The sequence below is a fragment of the Rhinolophus hipposideros genome, assembly GCF_964194185.1.
Source record: "Rhinolophus hipposideros genome assembly, chromosome: 10".
Taxonomy (NCBI): domain Eukaryota; kingdom Metazoa; phylum Chordata; class Mammalia; order Chiroptera; family Rhinolophidae; genus Rhinolophus; species Rhinolophus hipposideros.
In genome coordinates this window covers 62,994,754-63,018,287 of record NC_138056.1, presented here as the reverse complement: position 1 = coordinate 63,018,287, position 23,534 = coordinate 62,994,754, and the positions used below count along the sequence as shown (strand labels likewise).

The 23,534-nt window shown below is 41.0% G+C and overlaps 1 protein-coding gene across 6 annotated transcripts in view; it reads right to left on the bottom strand.

Annotated features, from left to right (window-relative positions):
- The window catches only part of FAT3 (FAT atypical cadherin 3), a 635,533-nt gene that overhangs the window by 123,246 nt on the left and 488,753 nt on the right, over window positions 1-23,534 (bottom strand). For 4 of the 6 annotated variants that reach the window (XM_081062135.1, XM_081062137.1, XM_081062140.1 and 1 more), the window contains 3 exons: window positions 6,488-6,802; window positions 3,877-4,087; window positions 3,378-3,446 (listed from right to left, as the gene is read on the bottom strand). In XM_081062135.1, the coding sequence (XP_080918261.1) occupies window positions 3,378-3,446; window positions 3,877-4,087; window positions 6,488-6,802 (595 nt within the window). The remainder of the gene's footprint in view (window positions 1-3,377; window positions 3,447-3,876; window positions 4,088-6,487; window positions 6,803-23,534) is intronic. The other 2 variants (XM_081062136.1, XM_081062138.1) reach the window with 1 other exon arrangement.

Here is a 23,534-nt window from a genome sequence, read left to right as displayed (position 1 = left end):
GTCTCTTTAGAAGCACAAGAAAGTGACTCGCAAATCCTGGGTGCAGGGGTCTAGGCCTGTGAACCAAACCTTGCTCGCCACACAGCTTTTGTGAATTCATATTATTTTGTGTGGGGGGAGGGGCAGAAGAAATTGAAACAAGAATCAGGTAGATTTGTACACATGGAAATGAGGAGAGAATATTCTCAGGGGTAAAGCGTGTTGAAATACTTTCTGCTCACTTAATGAGAATTCATCAGTTGTAGCATTTATAAGCTGTACATGTGAGGCCAGGATGTTGTATTCTCTATGACCCTGAGCGTCAGTATAGGTGTCTGAATACACTAGGTCTATAATGGAACCAAGCTTTGACTCCCCTTGGAAGAGTCATAAAGTACTTACCACCTAGGAAAGACCTACACTTAAACCTGAGATCTCGTTTCAGGTCCACGTCGACCTTGGATGCCTCATGCCTATTCTTAGCATTACAGTACACTGCTAAGTTTCTTAAGTGTTGTTCCCTCTCTTTTCCTCTGTGCGATCTTGGCTTAGGTAAGGAAGAAGGGAAGAGAGAAAAAAGTTTCAATGGACATGGATAAATAAGCAAGAAATCTTGAAAGTGAGAATGAAACATCTGAATATGATAAAGAAAACAATAGGTGTTTAGAGAAGGGGAAAGATGTTGTCAGCAGATTGAAAAAAAAATGACTGTTAGATTAGAAAGGATTCTCAAAAGGGGGATTTGGTGGAAGAAGGACCATATCGATTCTGAAAGCAATCAGCACCTGGGGGGAAAAAAATTTACTTTCGTGGTGAAATAGAGAGTGCTATTTCAAGATGTTGTTGGCTAGATGCGGGGATGGAAATAAAATCATGTTTTGTTTGGGCATCCGGCTGAGTAAGTTCGATTTGTAGGAGAAGTTTAGCTACATGTTACCAGATCTACAGTGAAATCTCTGTGATGGAAGCATCACAGACCAGAAGAAAACCCAGAAAACCCTGGAGGTCTTCATTAAGAGTTACATGGTATACTGAAAGAGAGCGGGTTCTATAGGAAGAGTATAGCATTTGGAAAAAGATGGAGAAAAATGAAAACCGATACTATGTTCTTCATAATGATTCCCAGATTTATATTTGGAGCAGGTTTAGGGACTCCTTCCAGAGAGGGCTCTCATCTGTAAACGGGCCCCCTTTTTTTGGAGTAGTTCTCATTTTGTCAAAGATGCAGTGGTTGATATGGCTGGGAATACAGTGGAAAGTCACACTGACTCTGAGTTGCTCTCAGGAGGCATCAGTAGGGTTAATACATTGGCTACCTGGGCCATCTCCACTGGTCACCATTGTTTATTCCACTCACCCTGGGTAGACTACAACAGAAGCATTAGCAGGAGGAAGGAAGGAGAGACAAAGGTCTTCAGGACAAAAGCCCTTCAGGATTATGAATAAAGATAGGATAAAATATCCTATCGAATGAAAATATACAGTAGCACTAATAATGCTGACACGAAAACATTCAAGGAAGGTTACATGCAGCACTAGTAGGCATGCTTCCCTACACACGCACACGTGCAGGAATACTGAGGAATTGCAAAACTGACTTGGCTAACTGGGGTGAGATGGCTGGTCAGACTAAGCATCCGAGAAAGGCACGCTTGCAGAATGTTTGAAGAAGAGTCCAAGCCAGAGAATCCCGGGGTGGGCAGGGAAGGTAGCGGGGTGTGCTGTGGGTAAGGAAGTTGCATGCATGGACCATGCAAAGGGGAGAAGCAGTGCTATCAAGCTGCGGAGGTCCTTGAAAACTGGAGTGTCGGAAGAGGAGGGAGATAAACTGGTGGCTGATGTGAGAGGGCAGCTCCTCCCATAGCTCAGGACAGCACACCAGGAGCCCTGTTGCCTGATGGGTTTTGATTGTACTCTCCTTTCGACTATGTTAAAGAAGTCACGATCACGCATGCCCCTGGCGGTTGGGCATCAAGGACACATGCTGACACTCAAATTCACTTTTTGTGACTCTGACCTGGGGGTGGTGGTGAAGGAATCACCAAAGACAATAGCACAGACAATCAGGTGATGGGTGCATGAATGCAACCCTTTATTTCACCCAGAAAGAAACTGCATCCGGTAATGAGTTAATGAGCTAAAAATTACTGAGAAGATACAGAAGCAGAGACTTCTTTCCTAAATCAGAGGTTCCGCTGATCCAGGGTCATTTATTGGATCAGAGGTTCCACTTCAAATGCATTCAGTGGAGATGAAGAAGGAGTTGAAAGCTTAGGATGAGGATGGTCATGTTCAGGATGGTGTGATTAATGCCAATTAAGTAAAACAGACATTCTACCATCGTTCCATACAATGAAATAGGTAGAAAACAAGCCTTTTCTTTTTGGGAGCTTTAGAGGACCCTCTGCTGAGATTTGGGGGGCCATGGGGCATTCTTTTTCTGTGCCTTATTAAAACAGATGTGGAATGTCCTAAATGCTTTCCCCAGATCCAGCCATTCCTGGGAAGAGAGGCAAGTTCCTGCCCATCCTCTCCAGGCAGTGACATGTGGAAGGAAATGATTCCCCCAGACCAGCAATCTGGATTCCCCGCCTCCCAGAGAGAACCGTGGGAAGGCAGCTCCAGCTCAACCAGTGTCAGATCCAAGGCTGGCTGGCTCACACTCTCCCCTCTCTCCTCTTAGCAACAGCCTGTTCTGTTTCCTGGTCCTCAGCACTTGTTTCCTCTCCACTACCTCTCCCTGGCGGTTTGTTGAGGGCAGTAGTGCTGTTTTACCCTCTCCTTTTGCAGCTTGGCGTGCTTGCTTGCTTTCTTTCAAGGAATTCAAAGGTTGGCTCCCAAGGTCTATCCTGCATGCTTCCATCTGTTTCTCTAGTTAGCTCTTGAGGGAAGCTCTCACTGGCTATATATCCAGGTTCCATTTCCTGCCCTTCCTTTTGTGGACAAAAGCCAGGGAACTCTTCCTGGTGTTCTTTTTTTTTTTCTTTCTCTTTTTTGTTTTGGTTTAGGAATGGCACTCCTAGTGCAAAACGGAGGAGTTGGGATATATTTTAATTTATTTTTCAGTTGGAAAATGCCCAGTTAAATAAATGACCCTACAAAAAGATGAAAAAACAACAACAAAAAGCCCAGCTACCTCAAAGAAAAAATTTAAAAATAAATCAAAACAACCCCCCTCCTTTCATCCCCAAATCCAAAACCCATCAACCTCAAAACAAAAGAGTCACCGGATACAAGTAATGCAATAGCTGTTAGAGGCATGTATGAAATCTTTGGGCTGCACTTTAGCCTGTCACAGGCAGTTATGAAAGATGTAATTTAATTTGCTTAAAAAAAAAAAACTGTAAAAGGCAGATTGGATAGCTGTATTTTAGCAAATGTGTTTGCACTAAGGGTACCTTCTGTTGAACAGTTCTGCCCACAAGCTGTCTGTAGAATATAGAACATCTCTCGAGCATGCTTGCCACCTTGAAGCAGGGCAGTCGGGAGCAGAAAAAAAAAAGAACAGAATGCAGAAAAAAGGTGAAGAAAAAGAGAAAAATGAAGGACAGCAAGTCTAGTACCATCAATACATTTAGAAATGAGATTAGCCAAGTGTGACAATAGAATTTAAATGACACACAGAAAGACATTAAGATTGCAGTAAATAACGTACTATGGAAAATCCAGCCAGAGAGCACTTTCTGTTCAGCTTAGCTACAGAATCAGAACAAAAGCACAGGTCTATTACTCATTTTACTGGCTCTTTTGCATTCCAGCACTATACATCTTTTAATCTTAGCACTAATCATTAGTGGGTTGTTTTGTTGTTGTTGTTGGTTTGTTGTTGTTGTTGTTGCTAGCTGCTCCAGTCCATGATTACTTTGCCCGCTACAACTCTGGAGGACTCAAACTTACCAACTATGTCAAACCACAGAGGGGTGTTAGCTGGCTGCACAGACACCACCCCCACAATCTCGGTGACTCTGTCACTTTCCATGACTGTGAAGTTATAAAATGGCTCATCGAAGGTCAGAGGTATAGGTGAAGGGGGTGGTTTCTTAATCCATTCAATGTGGAGGCGGGCCGTGGAGGATTTCTGTGGGCGCCCGTTGTCCACCGCCTTTATCTACTCATACACAGAGAGAACACAAAAAGACGTCTTAGAGCTAGGAGCCTGGTCATGTGGATGTTGTTAGGCTGAGCGTCCATCCTCATCAGGGTGTCAGCAAAGGGAAGAGAGCAGAGATCTGGGGAGAATGAGCCCAGAAATCGGAGGGGAAACAACTTGGTCACATGGGGACCCCACACCACATTTACCAGAAGGTGATTTTGACCACTGCCAACTTTACAGTGGTGTAAAACCTTGAAAAACAAATGTTGCACTTAACAATTTCTAGTGTTTTATAGTCATGAGGGATAGTTACAGGAGTAGAAATAGCTAATTTGATTCCTTATACCTCTGAGGGTGATTCTTGAAAGGAAATAAAGTTCATTATGAATCCCTACTTAACTGTGAATGAAGTGTGTATGCACAGAAGTGTGTGTGTGTGTGTGTGTGTATGTGTGTGTGTGTGTGTATGGTCATGTTTTGCAGCTCCTTCCTTCTGCAATATTCCACTCACATAGAATCTGGAAGAGTAGGGAGGCAATCTGGAAAGAGGGAGGCAAAGTTCTTGAGTGACATAGGAAAGGCAGCAGCCTTGCACATTTCACCTATGCTAACGGAAGGGGTAAAGAACTCTCTTGGTGGAAGCACAGCCTCCTAAAGGTAGTGGGTGGGGGAGAGAGTATTAATGATTCTTCTGTATATTCTGATATAAAAGCTGAGGAAAGTATGTCTCCTTGCCTAGATGTGTACAGTTAACTGGACTTATGTGTATGGTATCCTGGACTTAAATAGGGGAAGTCCAACAAGCAGTCACCACTGATAGAAAACAAAAAAATAAATAAAGGATTTTAAAATATGACATTAATAATTAACATTTGCAAGTGCATGGCTAATAGTTACAGCCTTTAAAAATAGTGACAACTCATCGCTACCTAATGCTATGTGTTCATGGATGATCATTTTGCCTGGGAAAATTCCTGTGAAATGGAGGACCCTTGAAGATAGATGTCCTAGGTCAGGTTTTCTAGAGCAGCACCCGAGACAGGGATTTGAGTACAAATGTGCTTTTTTGGGTTTTTTTTGGGGGGAGGTGGGGCTTCGGAGGAGGCAGAAGTATTTTCAGGAGAGAGAGGAAGTGAAGAAAGTAGGACATATGGGGAAGGTGCTAAGCAAGAATGTGGTCTCAGCTAAAATCTAAGCTCAGCCTGATCCCACAGGGAGCTTGGAGTCATTAAGTACACTACAGAGTTGGGTCCGCAAGAGGGTTGAGCTTTTGTATCTGGTGTCAGTCAGTGACTGGCTGCGGACTGCTGGGCTAGGCTGGAAGTGTGGAACCTCTCAGGTCAAGAAGTTCAGTCAAGGATGACTCTGTGGAGAAGAGGGCAGCTATGAGCCCTTAGCAGCTAACACTCACAGCAGTGGGGGGATAGCTGCACCACCCTGAAAAGGGGATCTGGGTGGAGCACCGAGAGTATCCACAGTCCATCCATTCCTCAAAGATTCCCATTGGCAAGTCTCACATCAGAGCTTTCAATGGTAGAAACAGGGCTAGATTTTTATCTTCTTTTCTATGCCCCCTATTCTGGATACATTACTGAAAAAGGAAAGGAACCCAAGTCCAGACCATAGGAGTGAAAAGATAAATCAAGGGTCAAAGACCATCCTTTACAATAATAAAGGGCTGACTGTATACAGTAGAGAACACTGAGGACTAAGAGAACAATGGCAGACGGCACTAACTCTTGACATTTATTGGGACCCTGGAAAGTGCCCATCACTTGTAAAGATGAGCAGTCCTCTTTCTGGCATAGGCACTATATGTTTCATGCGGTTGGGGGTTGGGGGGAGCAGGCTGGCACCATAGATATGGGAGTTTAAGTCTCTATTTGAGATGGTGCTCATGTTTGTTTCTATTTTTAATTTTTAACAATGAAAAATGTAGTCACTTTTTACTTGTTTTTTTTTTTTTCTTCTTCACTTTTTACAGAATAAGCATAGTCTGATTTGTGTCTCACAATTCACACAGCTAAATTCATGTACGATCACATTGCCAACAATTATAAGAGTTGTTTTCTTGGGAAAGTCTTGGAGACACATTGAGTGATGTTGAATGGTCTGCAGTTCCCTTACCCACAGTTTACATTTACGTGCAGTACCTTGAAAGGATTTAGGGACACAGGAAGTATGGTTGAGTACACGATGGAGCAGGCTATGGACTGAGAAAGGGGGTTTGCTGATAGGACACAACCAAATGAAATGATATCATTATTTAAGAATATCACAGAAACAGAAGGTAGCCTTCCACAGTTGTGTGGCTGCACTTTTTACTCTAAGATTTATAGTTGAAAGGAATATACATGAATAAAAAAGTAAGTGCCCCCCCCCATTAATGTGATGGAGGTTCAGGAAAAAACTTACCGTTAGGATGTCATAACTCCCTGCTGTAAATTGTTTTCTGGAAGAAACCATGCCAGTTTTAGGGTCAATAAAGAACTTTCCATCATCATTCCCATCCGTGATACTGTAAGAGATTTCGGCGTTGGGGCCCTCGTCTCTATCAAATGCAAAAGCCCTATAAATGGGTTCTCCCCTCTTCTTCCGGTCACGTTCCGGTAGCTTGATTTGGTAGACTTTCTCTGGGAACTGGGGCTTGTTGTCATTTTCATCCAGAACCTGAACCACCACCCAAATGGTTGACTGTTTCGGAGAGGAACCGCCATCTGTTACAGTCACCTGAGATTTGAAAGAGAAAACATTTTACATTCAGAAAGGAGAAGAACTTTTCTTGCCACTCCTTCCTATGATACCCTACAAAAGATCTATTCTGTGTTTTAGAACATCTCAACTTTTCTTATTACTGTAATTCATGTCAAATGAATAACTTTTCATAGTTCATCCATAGACGCAAGGTAATGTCACAAATCGAGTAATGGAAATCATTGCTGAAAAAGCAGGAGGGAGGCAAAGTTCTTGTGATGTGGAATGGAGAGGGAGAAGAAATAGGGTTGACATTACAAAATGTGCCAACTTCTACAGACTTAGTGGGCCTAAAATATGGCATCCTCAACCGATGCACAAAATAATATAACCATTATTATATGTTAAGCCATAGGTGTTTCTTCTAATCCTTGGACAACTCTATTACCATCCACATTGTTTCAATATTCATTTTATTTTCTTTCTTTTCCATCTTCATGTAAAATTTGTGATTTTTACATTGTTAATGAACAAAAGGAAAACTGTGATATACACGTCAGAATTTTAATGGCTGGTTAGAAATATACTTGACAGTTAAAATATGTTTTTAACAGTCACAAAATAATTTTTTTCCTCTCTAGAAAATGGGAGGGGAATCGACACCTCTTCCCATATCTGTGAGACACTATTCTTATGTATGTCTGTGAAAATTGAGAGAGAGGAGATAAATGAAGAGCTCTCCTATAAAGTTTGCATGGCAGATATAAAAAGCCTCTGAGTCTTAGTGTGAATAGTCTTTTTCATAGTGATGATAATTACTATCATATTAATATTTAACAAGTGGATGGTGACACCATATATAAAGCCTCTTCTGTGCATTATCTCCTTTATTTTCCAAAACACCCACTTCAGTAAGTGGAGCAGGTTTATTTATTCCCATTCTCCAGATGAGAAAACAGAGGCACAGAGGTACCATTGTTACTAAGTGCTAAGCCAAATATTGAACTTTTGGTAATTCTGCTTAACAAAACCGGGAAGAACCTATATTTAATCTTTAATTCGTGTCCTGGAATAAGACAGCTTATTACCTTAAAATAAGTATTTGGAGACTGGAAGGAAAATGAAGACGCACGATGCATCAAAAGGAGAAAAACAAAGGTGAGTTACAGTCGGTCAACCAGTTTTTCATCTAATAAAGCAACCACAGGAATAACAGAAAAAAAGTCCCCAAATTTGGAAAATAAATTAAAGGCTTTTTAGAAAATGAAACTGTGATCTAGTTTACTTTCTCTTACAAGCTGCCTAGGAGGATAGCTTTAATAGAGTTAAGGTAAATTTTCAGAGGCATTCTTGCTTCCTTTGAAAAGTCAATCAAGTTTCCTTCCAAGATTATTTTCCCAAGTGGTTTGTTATGTTTCACAAAAGAAACACGTCAGGGCCAATATGTGCCAAGGCTGGATTTTGACTCTTGAGCTAATTCCTGGACACACTGAGTTCTGAAGAGGCACGTTCTGCTGCTGCCGAACTAAAATGTTATACTCCCAGGTGAGCTGTGTTGACCTAAACACATTGATTTTTTGGCTGCTCAACTCCTCTGCCTCTCCTTTTCGCTTGAACAGCCTCTTTCCAAATCCAGACAACTCACAGCCTTCGCCATGCACAAAATCACCTCCTCCTTGCTTGTCAATAAATGCCCTACGGTGAGCTCTGAGATGGAGCTCTGGTGATGATTCAGGGCCAGGTGGCTGCCAAGAAAAATGGAGACCCTCTTGGCTGTGGTTCACCACTCATTTGAGGATCCTGCTATTGCAAAAATGCCTTCCTTTGGAGTAAACCTGGATTTAAAAATCCAGGTCCTTGAGGTGTCTGCAAGCAGTGAAGGGTGGCAGCTGCACAGGCTCATGAAGCAGCTCCTTGGCATGCCATGGGGGTGGGGTCACTTATGTCCCCGCCTCACCTCAAGTACACAGCTCTCTTGCTCCTTCAGACTATGCAGGCCTCCTCAGGTCCTTGAACACACAACCTTCCTTTTCAGGGCTTTGGCATCTGCCATCCTCTCTCCCTGGAGTGCTTCTCCTATCTCTTCACCTGGATCGTGCCTACTCATTCTTTAGGTCCAGCTGAAATGTCACTTCCTCAGGGATGCCTCCTCTGACCCCACAGACAAAGCAAATGCCAGCCCTCTCCTCTAGTCCCCTCCCAAATTATGTACTGTTAAATCGCCCTATACTTTTCTTTTGTAGTATTTAATGTTGTGGAAATGAACTACATACGTAATTCTCCAACCTAAGTTGATAGGCTGCATAAGGGCAAAACAGACTTTGCCCTTTTTTTCACTGTTCTCACCCCTGTGTCAAGCCACATAGAACAAGCCACAGATGCTTATTTAATGAATTAGACTCCAATTCAGGTCCTACTTGGATAATCTCTTTAGCCAAAGCAATCTCACCTTGTAAAACTTTCATAGCTCATTCAAGGTCCTTTACAACGTCACCCCATGCTACCTCTCCTGCCTTTTGCTCATAACTCTTCCATCTCATTACCCATGGCTTCAATCACCACCTATATGCTGATAATTCCCCAGTGTGTACTCTTGTGCCTAAGCGTCATTCCCCATCTCCAAACCAACATGTTCCACTATTTACTAGGAATTTACTCTCTGCACCTCTCACATGCAACACCCCCCAAATCACAGACTGGAGTCTTTACCCTCAAACCTCCGCCTTTTCTATTTTCATTGTCTCAATAAATGACACCATCTACTCACACACTGGTCCACACCACAATCCTGGGCATCCATCTAGAGTCCAGGCTCTGTCTAACCAGCCATATCCAACTAAACTTGGGGGCCTGCAGGAACCTCACATGTGCACGCCCTACATCAGTCTCCTCTGCTACACTGCCCTACAGACCGGCCTCATTTGCAGCTTGCTTGGACTAGCTCATTAGTGTCCTGATCTCTCCGTCTCTAGCCTTCATCTTTGTGGTAAAGTTTTATTTCTTCTTCAAAACTATGACCTGCATAACATTCTTCAGGGGCTCCTTGACAGCAGGGATCTGGTTGGCCTTGATTATCACCAGATTATCACTATCTGCTCCTTTCCTTCCGTCGCTCAGTTACACTGAGCCTGGGAGGTCCAGAGAATGTCATGCATGCTCTTCCACCTCCATTCCATTGCACAGATATCTGTCTCCATGAGATGCCTTCTGTGGGCAATACACCTGACTCATTCTAGAAGCTTCAATTCAAACACTCCTTCTGCAAAGCCATTCCTACTTCCTGAAGATTGAGGTAGGCGTCATCACCACGTTCCCACTCCGCTGTGTGCATAGCTCCAGGATACAATTATCACTTACACTTTTAAGTGTCTGTTTGCTTGTTGGTCTGTACTCAGTCATTCTAGACATTGAGCAACTTGAGATCGGGGACTGTCTCTTATGATTGTTGTGTTCTGGCATCTGGTACAGCTCTAAGTGCCAAATAAGTGTTGTTGAATGAAATTAAAAATTTACCCCGAACACTCCCTTATATAATAAATGGAGAGCGCATTCAGATACTGAAGGGCCTCTATTTCCTCATCCGTAAGAAATAAAAAGACTGATAACATATAATATTATCTTCCAAGTGTTTCTTGCTATGTGATTCTATGAATGAGGGTCAGGTAAAGATAGACAAAATTTTAACCATGTACTCTGGGGTTCATACCCAATTTACTTCACTGAGAACACTACTAATCCCAGGATTAGGCATAATGGTTTCTAGTCATTTCCAAAACTGTGCTGGCCCCTTATCTACAATCTACTGAAACGATTTATTCATGTGTCTGGCTCCTTCAGTTCACTGTGAGCTACACAAGGCAGGGACTCCGTCTTTTTTATCTCTTTCCTGGAACCTGGTGTACTCTTAATAAATGTTTGCTGAACTGAACTACGTCATTGCTAACCTCAAAGTCTTAATTTCCATTATTGTTTCTCTGCAGATTAACAAACATAACCCTCATTTAAAATCAAATTGGGAGGCTAGAAAGAGAGAACTCTCAACGTCCATGTCACTCAACGCACTCTACTGATCCCAATAGGAAGAAAAGTACCTTGCATCTCCAACAGGAATTGATACCACGTCACTTACCTCATCAGGAGAAAGAAAAGATTCCTGTTTGCCCAGTAACAGCTCAGCCAATGGAAGATTGCCATAATGCAGCCAATGAAAAAGTCACTGTACTTTGAACTTTGAGTTTCCTCCCATGGACACTTTGTTCACCACAGAGCCTCCCAAGTCCTTAAAAGTGCGTTCCTCTCCTTTGTTTCTCTGGTCTTGCGTGTGATTCACCATTAGACTGCATGCCCCAAATTACAATTTTTGGTGGTTCCAAATAAACAAATTTTACTGGAGAAATACCTGGCTGTCTATTTGTTTAAGGTCAGCATTTCTCTAGACTCACTCATGTGTCCAGACATTTTTCCACCTGGAATATTAATCATTGGTGTTTCCATCAGATTCTTAGATTTCATACTAATGCTGCCCTAGGCCTCAGCCTGTCATGAGGAATTAGCCTATGTGGCAGGAGTAGCAGCACTGGAGATCGAAGCAAAACTAATGGAGATAAATCCCCATTATCTCTTCCGCTGCATCATTTTTCATTAATGATGCAAGGAATTGTCCATTGTTTAGAAACTATCCATGAGACTTCTTGCTTTGCTACAACCTGACAAGAAAATACCGAACCATTCAAACTTAGATATTTTGCTTTCATCATTGATCAAAAATCAGTGGTTTGGCAATTAATCAAAAGGCTAGAATATTAATTTCTTTAGTTGTTTACAACTAAACAACTACTAGTTGTTTACAACTAGTTGTTTCAGTGTCCTTCAGTACCACTGAAAGGACAGCACAGTCCATTTCAATTTCCTCTGGTACCCTGTGGTCTATGAATACCAGGAAGAACCAGAAGGCAGTCAACATGGCCTGATGGGTTATGATGACAAGATTACATGTTTTTAAGTCTGCCCCTGGATAATGCAAAAGCTTTACAGGACCAACAATAGATAGACATTGAGAATCCTGGAGTTGTGGCAGCTGTGGAAGGCCACACTCCTGACTCATTGAAATTGTCTGATGTATTTATTTTTGTCGTCTCTCTCCTTGTAGTAGAACATAATATGTAAGCTGCCAGACAACTGAGACCTTGTGTCTTGTCCACTGCCTTGTTGCCAGTGATTATAAGAGTGACTGAGAATATAGTTAATTATTTCTAAGATGGGAAGTTCTATTCTGTCATTCTCCTCAACCATTAATTCATCAAAAAAGGTTCTTTCTAGGCCATTATATTTAAAGTTGTAAACCTCTCTTCAGGGACTACATATCTCCTTCAACTGCTTTCTATTTGTCCTTGATCCTTTATCTTTATGTGACATATTATATTTATTTCACTTGTACACTTACTTATTGCATGTCTGCCTCTATGGGAACATGAGCTCCATAAAGGAGAGTTTCATCTGTTTTGTTCACAGATGTATTCCTAGTATCTACAACAATGGATATAGTAAGCATTCAATAACTATGTATTAAGTAAATTAATGAAAAATCATCTAGTGCCTTCTAATTATGAAATTCTTTTCGAAGCAAATTGGGAGATCAAGCAACCAATAAATATACATGGACGCCCAACAAATTCACCCCTCTGCCATGCCTCAAATCCTCTCTAATATCCCAGACCTGCAATCATCTTGCCACAGTTTAGATATGTCCAATAAGAACTCAATGCCGTATGAGGCAACCCATTTATTGTTTGATAGGTTTAATTTTCACACCGCTCCTCTTAATATTGAGCCTCAATCGACCTGCCTAGACTACCTGTAGCTTCAAAGACTACTTTTACTCTTTGTAATTATACAGGAAAAGTCAAATTCCTCTTTCGCATTGTCTCAGCTATCTACTGCAGTATAACCCAAAACCAGGTAGCTTAGACTAAACATAATCCTTTTATTATCTCTCCTAGTTCTAGGGACTCATTCGGGCAGTTCTTACTTGGAGTCTCTTGTGCAATCAGTCACAGGTAGCTGAGCCTGTAGTCATCAAATATGTCTGTTGGTGACAGTGGCCATTGGCTGGGACCTCAGGTGGGGCTGAGCTCAACAGCCTCAATATTTACAAGCGGCCTCTTTGTGTGGCCTGTGCTTCCTCACAGCATAGTGGCTGGGTTCTAAGAGCAAAAGACCTAAAGGACAGAAAGTAGCAGGTGCCTATTTCTTAAGGCTGAGCCCAGAAACTGGCACAGTATCACTTGATCCATATTCTACTCGCTAACCATCTCAGACTTCCGATTCAAGGAGAGGTCATAAACCCCACCTCTCTAAGACGAGGGTTAAGTAATGTGGGGGGGGCCACGTTTTAAAATTACCCTCCTCATAAAATACTTAAGTATATTTCAGAATCCTCACACCAGACTGAAAAACTCTAATTTATATAATCATCTCTTAGGTCATTCATTATATATAGTGAATTGCTATTCATTATACTGGTTACCTCTTTCAGGATGTTTTGTTACATACCAGCTTCCTTTTTATAATATGATGGGCAGGACAAATGAATAGCAAACCAAACTTACTCAGATCTGTGTAAACTGTCCTAGAGACAATCTCACATCGATTTATTCTGTCCGTGACGCCACTTATTTTGGATGGCAGCCCTGTCGCAGAGCTCTGCAATACGAATGGCTTAAACCACTTAGGTCTTTTTTCTGTGAAAAGCAATAAACTGTAAGTGTGTGGTTTTCTTTTGGGGGCCAAAGTGCAGGATTTTACATTTGTCCCTATTACATTTCATCTTACTGGAGATCTTGATTATTCTGGACTGTTGGGGAAATCATAATGATGATAGGTAACAGGTGTCAAAATCTTACTGTGTATCAAGGACTCACTGTAAGAGGCACAGCTCATGCTCTTTTCACTGTTCTGTTAATTCCTACATTTGTTAAAAAGTTTCATGAGATAGGTACTATGATTATACCCATTTGGTAAAGAAATTGAATTTACGAACTTCAATTTCAAGGTCATTGCTTGTAAGCGGCAGAGCCTTGATTTAATCTGGCAGTTTGGCTCTGCACCTGGGAATCAGCAAACTATAGCCAAATCTGTCACTGTTTTTTGTAAATAAAGTTTTATTGGAATGCAGCCATGCTCGTTAATATTATCTATGAACACATTATCTCTGGTGGCTTTGCTGCTATAAAGGCATAGATAAGCAGTTGAAGCAGAGATTGTACAGGCCACAAAGCATAAAATATTTATTGTTTGGCTCTTTACAGAAAAAGTTTGCTGACCTCTGTCTAAATCTTATGTTCAGCTGCCTCTTTTGTTATACTGATATCATTTTTTGCATGCTTGTTCTGCTCAGTCCTCTGCACGACCATTTCCATTGCCACTGGTTTTCATAGGATCCCTGTTGGCACTGCCATTTCTATTTTTCAGCTGGCGACAATGAAACTCTGAAGTTAAGTAGCTTTTGCAAGGCTACTCATCTTATAAGTGACAAACCATGGGTCTGTACCTGTCGCTTTGACGTCACAGCTCATGCTCTTTTCATAACCCTGCACAGCCTATGTAAAAGCATCTGTTAACCATCTGTGTAAAATTCTCTCCTCAAATGTGGCTTTGGATCAAACTCCAGCTCCTAGCTGTGCTTGCAGAATCAAGCTTTTCCCTCCTTTGATAATTGGGACCATTGCTGACTGTCTCCAGTCTTCGCCCACCTTTCCTGTTTTCCTCAATTTTTTAAAAACTGCCACCAGGTGTGGGTCACGACTGCAACTTCTTTCAGCTCTGCAAGGCTTGAGAGCCAAATTTATTGAGTGCAGCTATATCTTCTTCCATTATTTTGTTACAGTTTTATATCTTCAGCTCTCTCTCACAAAATCTGCTCTAACCTCATCCCTGATAAAGGAGATGGGAGGAAGAAGGGGCTGGGGGGTCCTCAGTCTCAGTTATCTCTTATTGCTCAGGCACTTTGTGTTCACTCTGTGCAGGCCCTCTTCTATGTGCTTAACACATGTTAACTCATTTGTCCTCTGGTCAGTCCTGGGGGTAGCGGGGATGACTAGCCCCATATGACAGATTAGAAACAGGTACTGAAAGATGAAGTAAGGTGGACTTAACCTGCTCCAGGGAGTGCGCCCCTGATCGCCACCTTGTGCGGCCTCTCACCTAAATGCTTGCCCCAACTACTGAGTGCAGCCATGTTTTCCTTGCTCCGAACACAGTTCGAACATGCCCTTTCATTGGCCTCAGCACCACAGTTTTAGTAAGGACGGCAAGTCTATGGCACGTAGGCTGTGGCTACTCCATTCTGCCAGCCGTACCCAGAGGCCACAGTAGACAAACAGCTTACTCATCACACGGCAGAGGGATGCAGTCTCAGCACATCCAAGATGGAGTTCTCCAGAGCACTGTTACTGCTGATCCATCTGCCAGTGTCTCGGCTGAACACACCCCAAATAGCAAGTATCTCTGCATTCATACTTGGCTGCCACAGCGCTTTCTCCATGTTGGCAATACTCTTTCTTGTTCTCAAATACTTTGTGCCCTTGGTCTGTGTCTCCTGATTGCTATGAGCTATTGTAGCTCCTGATAATTATTGTAAAGCAGAAGACAAAGATCAAAAGAGATTTATTTTTTCCCTCCCCCTCATTATCAAATGTCTCAGTGCCCAGCTAATAGATTTTGTGAAAGGAAGAAATCTAAAGATATAGCCATTTCAACTAAGGCAGAGCTTCCAACTACACGCGACAAGTAAGTTACGGATATGCAGCAACGTTGATCCTTGTAAGTCTTGGGAAGATGAGTGTGACCTTATAGCTGGACCCCAGGGCTAGTCACCTCTGGCTGGGGCTAGCCTTTCTCTTTACCTAAGGATATTGTACAAATATTATCATATTCTATGTGTACTATAATGCGAAACAGATTAGGAAGCCCTGTAATAAATTACTAAAAATATAAGTATGTCACCCTTCTCTTCGATCTGATTGCATATTAAAACAATACACATTATGAAGATCACTGGATCCAAAAGACACATTCTCAATAGGTAGGATTTTAGATGCTGTGGCTGCTGAAAATTAATTTCAGTGAGGAAGCCTATCTATTGTCACTATTTTCTTACAAGACCAGTTGAGGATAGCACACCTTTCACCATTTATGTGTGCTTGGATATCTCCATTCTTGGTCACCACACAGGTAGGCCCAAAGATGAAGGGACCCACTGTTGAGTCTTTTCTTACCCCTACCATATTCACACATGTACTGAAGAACTTCAGAGTGAAGGGAAACTGCCTTCCTTTACCTCTAGTACTTAGGAAAACACAGAGTCACTAGGCATTAGGAGAATTCAACATTGAGTGGGAGTTTAGATATTATGGTTCGATCCACTAGTTTTACGGATGAGAAAACAGGTCTAGGCAGGCAGATGAGCTTCATAGCCCAACACCATATTACTAGCAATAGCCTCAGTCTTTCTAACACGTTGGTTCCACAATTCCAAGCTGCCCTTTCAGCATTGTATTCATAATGAGACCTGCATTCATGAAGTCTCATCTGTGTGATTTCTATATTGCAGAGCCTTTAATTTAGGTATTTTTCAGAATGTTAATCTCTCTAAAAAAAAGAAATGTGTGTAGAGTAGATGTTACGTTTACTTTTTATGTTTACTTTTCATCTTCAAAATGTTTTATAAACATTAAACACTTAATCCTTCCCAGAGAGCAGAGAGGTTAAAAACAACTTTATCTCCTCTTTACAAGTGGAGAAACAGAGAAATGACCTTCTTAAAGCATACTCAGGGGCTGATACTAAAGTGGGGGCTGGAATTCAGGCCTGCCTGCCTATGGGGTCAGGTTACTGCATTGCTGGGAAGACAAGTGCTTCCGCCTTTTCTGGAAAGAAAACTATGTGCAAACAGTAAATTAAAGGGTAGGCCTCCAAGGAAGAGCAACTTTTGAAGATAAACTTTCTGAGGCGTGAAATCATCGAACTAAAATTTGCCTGTACCATCACCCATATTTTTCATGGAGGCAGAGAAATAAGCTAGCTTTAAACCATCTGCTCTGGGTTTTATTACATGTGATTTATTTTATTTGACCTATAATTTGGCATTAAGAAATCAGCTGGAGATGGGTAGGTGTTCTGGTCACTTACATCCTGACTTCCCAATCCTGTGTTGCTATCCACTGTGGACAGTTGAGGGCCATTTTCTCTGGACTGTGAAATACTTATATCCCTGCTATTTCAAGTTTCAGTAAGTCAGGTATTTCCAGAGATGTATACTTAGTACGTAGAATAAATTTATGGAATGGTGTATTTTATTAGGGAAAAGTCTTCATCTGAAATAAGAAAAAGGAAGGAATTTGGAATGAAAGGAAAAAAGGAAGAGACAGAGGAAGGACAGAGAAAAGGAAGAAGAAAAGATTAAAGTGAGGTAGGGAAAGATAAAAGGGGAGGAAGGAAACAAGATAGGCATGCAGGTAGGTAACCTTTTGGGAAGAGGTGAAACTAGGAGGCAGAGATGAGCTTTCTCAAAAGAAACGGCCCCTCCTTATTGGGAAGGCCATTTACAATGGCATTCAAACAAGAAAATCCATTCACTAAATGCTTGAATTGCTAATCTTTGGGGAACCAGATTAGATAAATCTGATGAATGTTTACTCTAAACTGTCTTTGAGAAAGTTCTTTTTTCCTAAAAAAAAGTGTTATTTTTTAAAAGGCACAAACTACAGGGGCTCCATGATCCATGGAACCATGAAACCTAGATCTTGGGGTCACACCATTCCTTTTTGGTGTCTTTCTTTTTCCTCAAAGATGCCACATTACTGGGAAGCCTCAGGATAAAACCTACTCACAATGCACCTAGAGAGTCCTCCTGAGCACTTGTGTCCAGTCCTTTGCAGGGTGATTCCCACAAGCCCATGAGCCACTGCAGGAGCCAGCACAGCACTGGCACATAGTTGGTACTCAATAAATATTTGTTGGTTGAGGGCACGTCTGAACCTTGCATTTCAGGGTAATGAAGGCATCTTTTTTTCTCCCCAGGTTTAGAAGCAGCAACTGCTAAATGGCAGATTTTTAGAAAGATCCTCAACCAATTCACTTTAGCAGCAGCTGCTAAGATTACAGCTTTGTCCAAATCTCTTCTTTGCACTTCAGGAAATAAAGTATTTCCCAGCCTGACATCCCTTAAAGCCTTTTTTTTTTAAAAAAAATTTTTTTTTCCCTGCAGAGAGGTATACATCAGCTACTAATCTCATCACATTTCCATTTCCTTCCAGGCTCATCTGCTCATCATTTTCTATTCATAAAACTTGCTTGATTCTAATCTTTCCTATCAGCAGGAACTAAACACCTCCTCAAAGTTTCTTTCGAATGATGGTGATTACCACACATGTGCTAACTCCCCCTTTCAAACAGATGGGTCCAATCTATGTGCTCACATGTGAGCTATTAAGAAAGTTCTGCCATGAACCAAGATGTGACATCATATTAGCCCTAGGACAAATCCCCCTGCACTATTTCCCAATTCCCCTGACATCAAGGCCTTAGTCAATATACGATTCCACATTCCGCTCTCTGAGAAACAGAATCCAACAGGTACGGATTACAATGGGAATCTTCATAGCCTGCCCCTGTCTCACAGAGCTGGACCTGACAATTGTTACTTTTATCCTGGCAGACTCTCATGCTTTACCTCCACTGATGACGCTATTTGGGTTGAAGCACTACGCTTTCACCAGGCACCAGATTTTTTGGGGTCTTTCTTCCCACAGTAAAGACTTGATGCAAAAATAAAGACATTGTTCTAGTTATTGGCTCAGGAAACACGGCTTTTCTGCTCTCCCTCAGTAATTCAACATGCGTTTGCAGGGCATTTAACACCTTGACTTCTTAAAAAATATGAATTTCAAATCTATTGATTAAAAAACAAAAGTTAGGCCAGGCTGCCGATGGCTCAGTTGGTTAGAGCGTGAGCTCTGAACAACAGGGTTACCAGGTTCGGTTCCCCCATGGGTCAGTGAGCTGCACCCTCCACAACTAGATTGAAGACAATGAGCTACCGCGGAGCTTCCAGAGGAACGGCCGGATGGTTCAGTTTGTTAGAGTGAGAGCTTTCAACAACAAGGTTGCTGGTTCAATTCCCGCATAGGATGGTGGGCTGTGCTCCCTGCAACCAAAGACTGAAAATGGCAACTGGACTTGGAGCTGAGCTGCGCCCTGCACAACTATACTGAAGAACAACTACTTAGAGCTGTTGGGCCCCGGAGAAACACCCTGTTCCCCAATATACATTAAAAAAAAAAAAAAAGAAAAATTAGGCCCGTGTGTGTACAACAGCTCATTGGATATGAGATATGCTTTTTTGTTTTCTTTGGTTTTGCCCATACGGTGTATTGTAAAAAATTTTGCCAACATTTAAAACTAGAGCGATTTCACACAAAAATTCAAGTTCCCAGCTTGTCCTGAAAAATCAGAATAACTAGACTACCACTCTCTATTGTGTTCCTAACACTGCAGCCATGTCAGCTGTCATTCACCATCAACCTTGTCCAGAAAACTTTCTTGGAATAGAGAAATTATTTCTCACTATTCATATTCCCATAAAAAATGGTGTAAAAAATAGATGTGGAAGATTACATATTCAAAGACAAATAGAACAGAGCACTTTTCTTTTTGTAAGTGAAGTACACTCCTATAAGTTTAATATATGAACACTCGGCCTGCTGTACACTTCGCTCATTAATGATGCCTGAGTGGGCCCTGTAGACATTTCAGTTTGTAACCCTCGGTTCAAGGTCTTGGTAGAAATCTCTCTGTAATGATAGGATGTAGATTTTAATGTGTAGTAGAGATAAACTGTAGCTCTTGGCAGAGACTTGGAGTTGCACATTCATTATTCCTATTATGACTGCACATATTATGGTTTTAGAAGAATTAAAAGAAGTTTGAAAAAAAAGACTTCTTTAGCCATAGAATCATTTAAACAAGACATATGCGTCATCTTAAACCCTTTTCTCGCTTTCCTCCCACGTTTCATCAGTTATTACCTAAGGACAATGCTAGCTATGAATTAGAAGTAGGCCTCCCTCAGGATGAATGCAGCCCTATGTCTGGATGTCAGCTGGCTAACAGAGTGCGGGACGGATTCGGTGTGCTGTGACCCATTCGGCCGGGGCACAACCTGTGTAACTCTGATGACAGCCCTGACAGGTTCTACCTCTGATATGTCAACTGTATTTCTTAGTCCTTTCTTCTCTATTCTTGGGGTCAAGCTCTCATTATCTCCTGTCTAAACTGTTGCACCTATCTCTAATCTGGTCTCCCTGCCTCTGGTCTTGCCTCACTCAGTTCATTCTTTAGAAGACCAGAGAATCTTCTAAAATGATACTTAGATGATGTCAATCCCCTGCTGAGAGGTCCTTAATGTCTCCCCATTGCTTTGAGGAGATTTCACAAAATATGTCATGGAGAACACCAGTCTTGCAAGGTGATTGCCTTAAAAGAGAGGGTCTGTCCAGGATCCTAGAAGTTTGAAGAATATTATAGACCTTTCTTGGAACTTTACAATGTACATAATCAGAGTCAAGGCTTAGCGAAAGTCTAAGCAAAGAAGCTGGTTTAAGTTTGTTTGAACCAATGTTTCCCAAGCTTATCTGACAACAGAATCCTTTTGTTGAAGGGTGCTTATTAACATCCTACAGAGGTGATATTTCAAGGAACACACTTTGGGATGTGCAAACTTGCAGGATATGAGTGTAAACTCTATATACTCAATGTTAACCTACAAGATTCTTTAGTACTGATATAGCCTGTCCACTGGGCTATTCTCAGCCTTGAGTTTTTCACGCACTCTATACCTAAAATTTTAATCACACAATCAGGTCACTTAGTTCAACACACATATTCCAGTGCTTACAATGAGCAGTGTGTTAGACATGGGGTACAGTGGTGAACAAGATGGGCTTCCTTCCCATAGGGAGCTCACAGTCTACTTGTTCTTCCAACATGGAGCACGTACTTTATGCCTTTGCAGCTTTGACTGGGGGTTCCTACTGCTGGAAGCCCCTTTACTCCCTTATTCTTGTAGTTCTTCCAAAATCCTCCAAGACCTGATTCAAATGTCTATTCCTCACGATGCCTCCTCAGAGACCACATTTAGGTAGAATCACTTCTTTTCGTGATTCACTTCACTTTATTCATACACTAACATATCACTCATCACATATCTAATTATTATATGCCTGTCCTCCTTAAGTCCCTTGCATTGGACTAGCCTGTAAGCTCCCTAGGGTGATGACCATGCCACATCAATCACTACATAAACAGCCTCAGCAAAGTGTTCTAATACATAATAAATGCTAAATTAACATCTGATCTTTTTGTTTTTCATAAGAGGCATCAGGAACAAGGCTTTGCATTGGTGAAGGAATTTTTTATCCTGCTTTGTTTCCTACTTCTAATGGCATGCTATTTTAATTTTGAGTCATAGCAAGGATCTTAGATTAGTAATAAATTAGGATAAATTAGGTAGATATCCCATTGGTTAGAAACAAACATTTTAATAGCCCGTTAACAGAGCTATTAAAAATCCTGTCTACTCTCGTATTCATTACACAATAGGTAGGATTTGTTCTCTACACATAATAAAATTAAAGTCCCTGGGGAAACATGTCTCAGGATACAGCTACTAAAAGAGAAAGATGGTTCATTTTATATATTTAAAGTATCTTAATTACTTTGACAAGACAAAAGGGAGTATATGTAAGTTTTAAATAAAGATCAATTTAGTAGAATTCATAGATTCAGCAAGATAAATTCGAGGGTAAACATTACGATCAATATGAAATATTTAGGAAGTATTTATCATGTATGTGTATTCAGCAAATTTATTATATTTGTATTTATATTCACCTAGTTCTTGCGTTACAGGAGAATATAAGACACACACACCAATCCCAAGTCTAAACCATGTTCCTGTTCTGGGTTCCTTCAGAATTTATGTTTATTCCTATCAAACCATCTATAAGCCTGCATTAAAATTGTGTGTGAGTACCTTGAAGGCAGGAACTGTGTCTTTCCTCTTTCCATTCCCAGTACCTAGGATAGGATGAATGAAAGCAATGCATGGAAAAGTAAACCGCCAAAGATATGGAAACTCATACATGAATTAGCAATGAAAGAATTCCATATTCTATCCAGAAAATGAAACTAATCAGAAATACAAAAGATAAAACCTATCCATCAAATGAAAAGGCTAGTTAATATTGTAGCAAAGAATGTAAAACAAGAAAACACATGGGTGCTTTAGCACCCCTTTTGTTATAAACTCTTGAAAATTTGAATGAGTGTTGTAGAATCAAGAATGCAATGGTGTGATGTCGGAGGGATGGTGGATGGGGGGATGAGGGAGGGGAGTCCACAGTGTGAGGGATATAAATGATGAACGTCTAAGTATTACCTTGTCTTGTACACCTGAAAATAATAATAAAAAAAAATGAAGGGAGGGACCACCAAGATCTTGGTTTCTAAATACTCTTCTCCAATAAAAATAACCAGAGTTCCTTTGAAAAAAAAAAAAAGAATGCAACAGTTTTCCTTTTAAGCATTTATTTTTATTTATTTATTTTTTTTGAATCTCTTCTCCCAGAGATAAGGGGAAAAAAGCCAAATTAACTTTTGGCCACGAAATCAAATAGATTCAGAAATCTAGTAACTTAAGAGAATGAATAAACACCTGAAAGAATAATTTGGGTGTTTTTTTTTAAAGCCTACAACTTTTACTCTGTTCCCAGTGAACACTCTATCTGTTTAAATTTCACTTAAAGCCTCAAACGATTCTTAGCTTTTCACTTTTTCAACAGTGGAAGCAGAGGGCTAAGCAAGAACATTCTCATCGTTCTGCCCGAGGCCCCCATCACCAGGTCTAAGTAATGTGAAAACAGGGGCGGGTGAACTTGCTGCCCCTGTCAAAAGCAAAATAGATTAAATGTGCTAAATCATGGAAGATAAATGACAGTCACACTGCCCCCAAGAGTCAATTAAAAATTTATAACTCAGTTGTGCACCTGTAAACTCTAGAACTAATCTTTCTGCCCAGCCGAAAATATTGAAAAGTCATTTGAAACGAAAGACCGCTGACATGCACTCAGTTTCTCTGCTGGGTGGAAATATAATACAGTAGTTATAGACGGTACTTTCCAGTTTTGAATTTTATTCTCAGAGTGTTACTATGATGATTATATATGACTCCCTACTACCGTGTTTCCTAGAAAATAAGACCTAGCTGGACGATCAGTTCCAATGAGTCTTTCGAAACAAAAATTAATATAAGACCCGGTATTATAGTATAGTATAGTATAGTATAGTATAGTATAGTATAGTATAGTATAGTATAATATATTTATATTATAGTAAAATAAGACCGGGTCATATATTAATTTTTGCTCCAAAACACACACTAGAGCTGATGGTCCGGCCAGGTCTTATTTTCGGAGAAATACGGTATGTGCCGCATTCACATGTCCCAGAGTCATCCCTGTGCTTAACAGATATTCCCACCCCATTCATTTTGTGAACCAGGATGTCACATTGCCAGGACAGTTCCACTCTATTTTCTCCCAAAACTGTCTTCTCAGGTCAGGTCCACAAGTACCTATGGGTGAAAACTTTTGAGATCCCTGGTGGGCAGCAAGGGAGAAAAGTGAGTAATGAAAAATGAATGTCTCTTTAG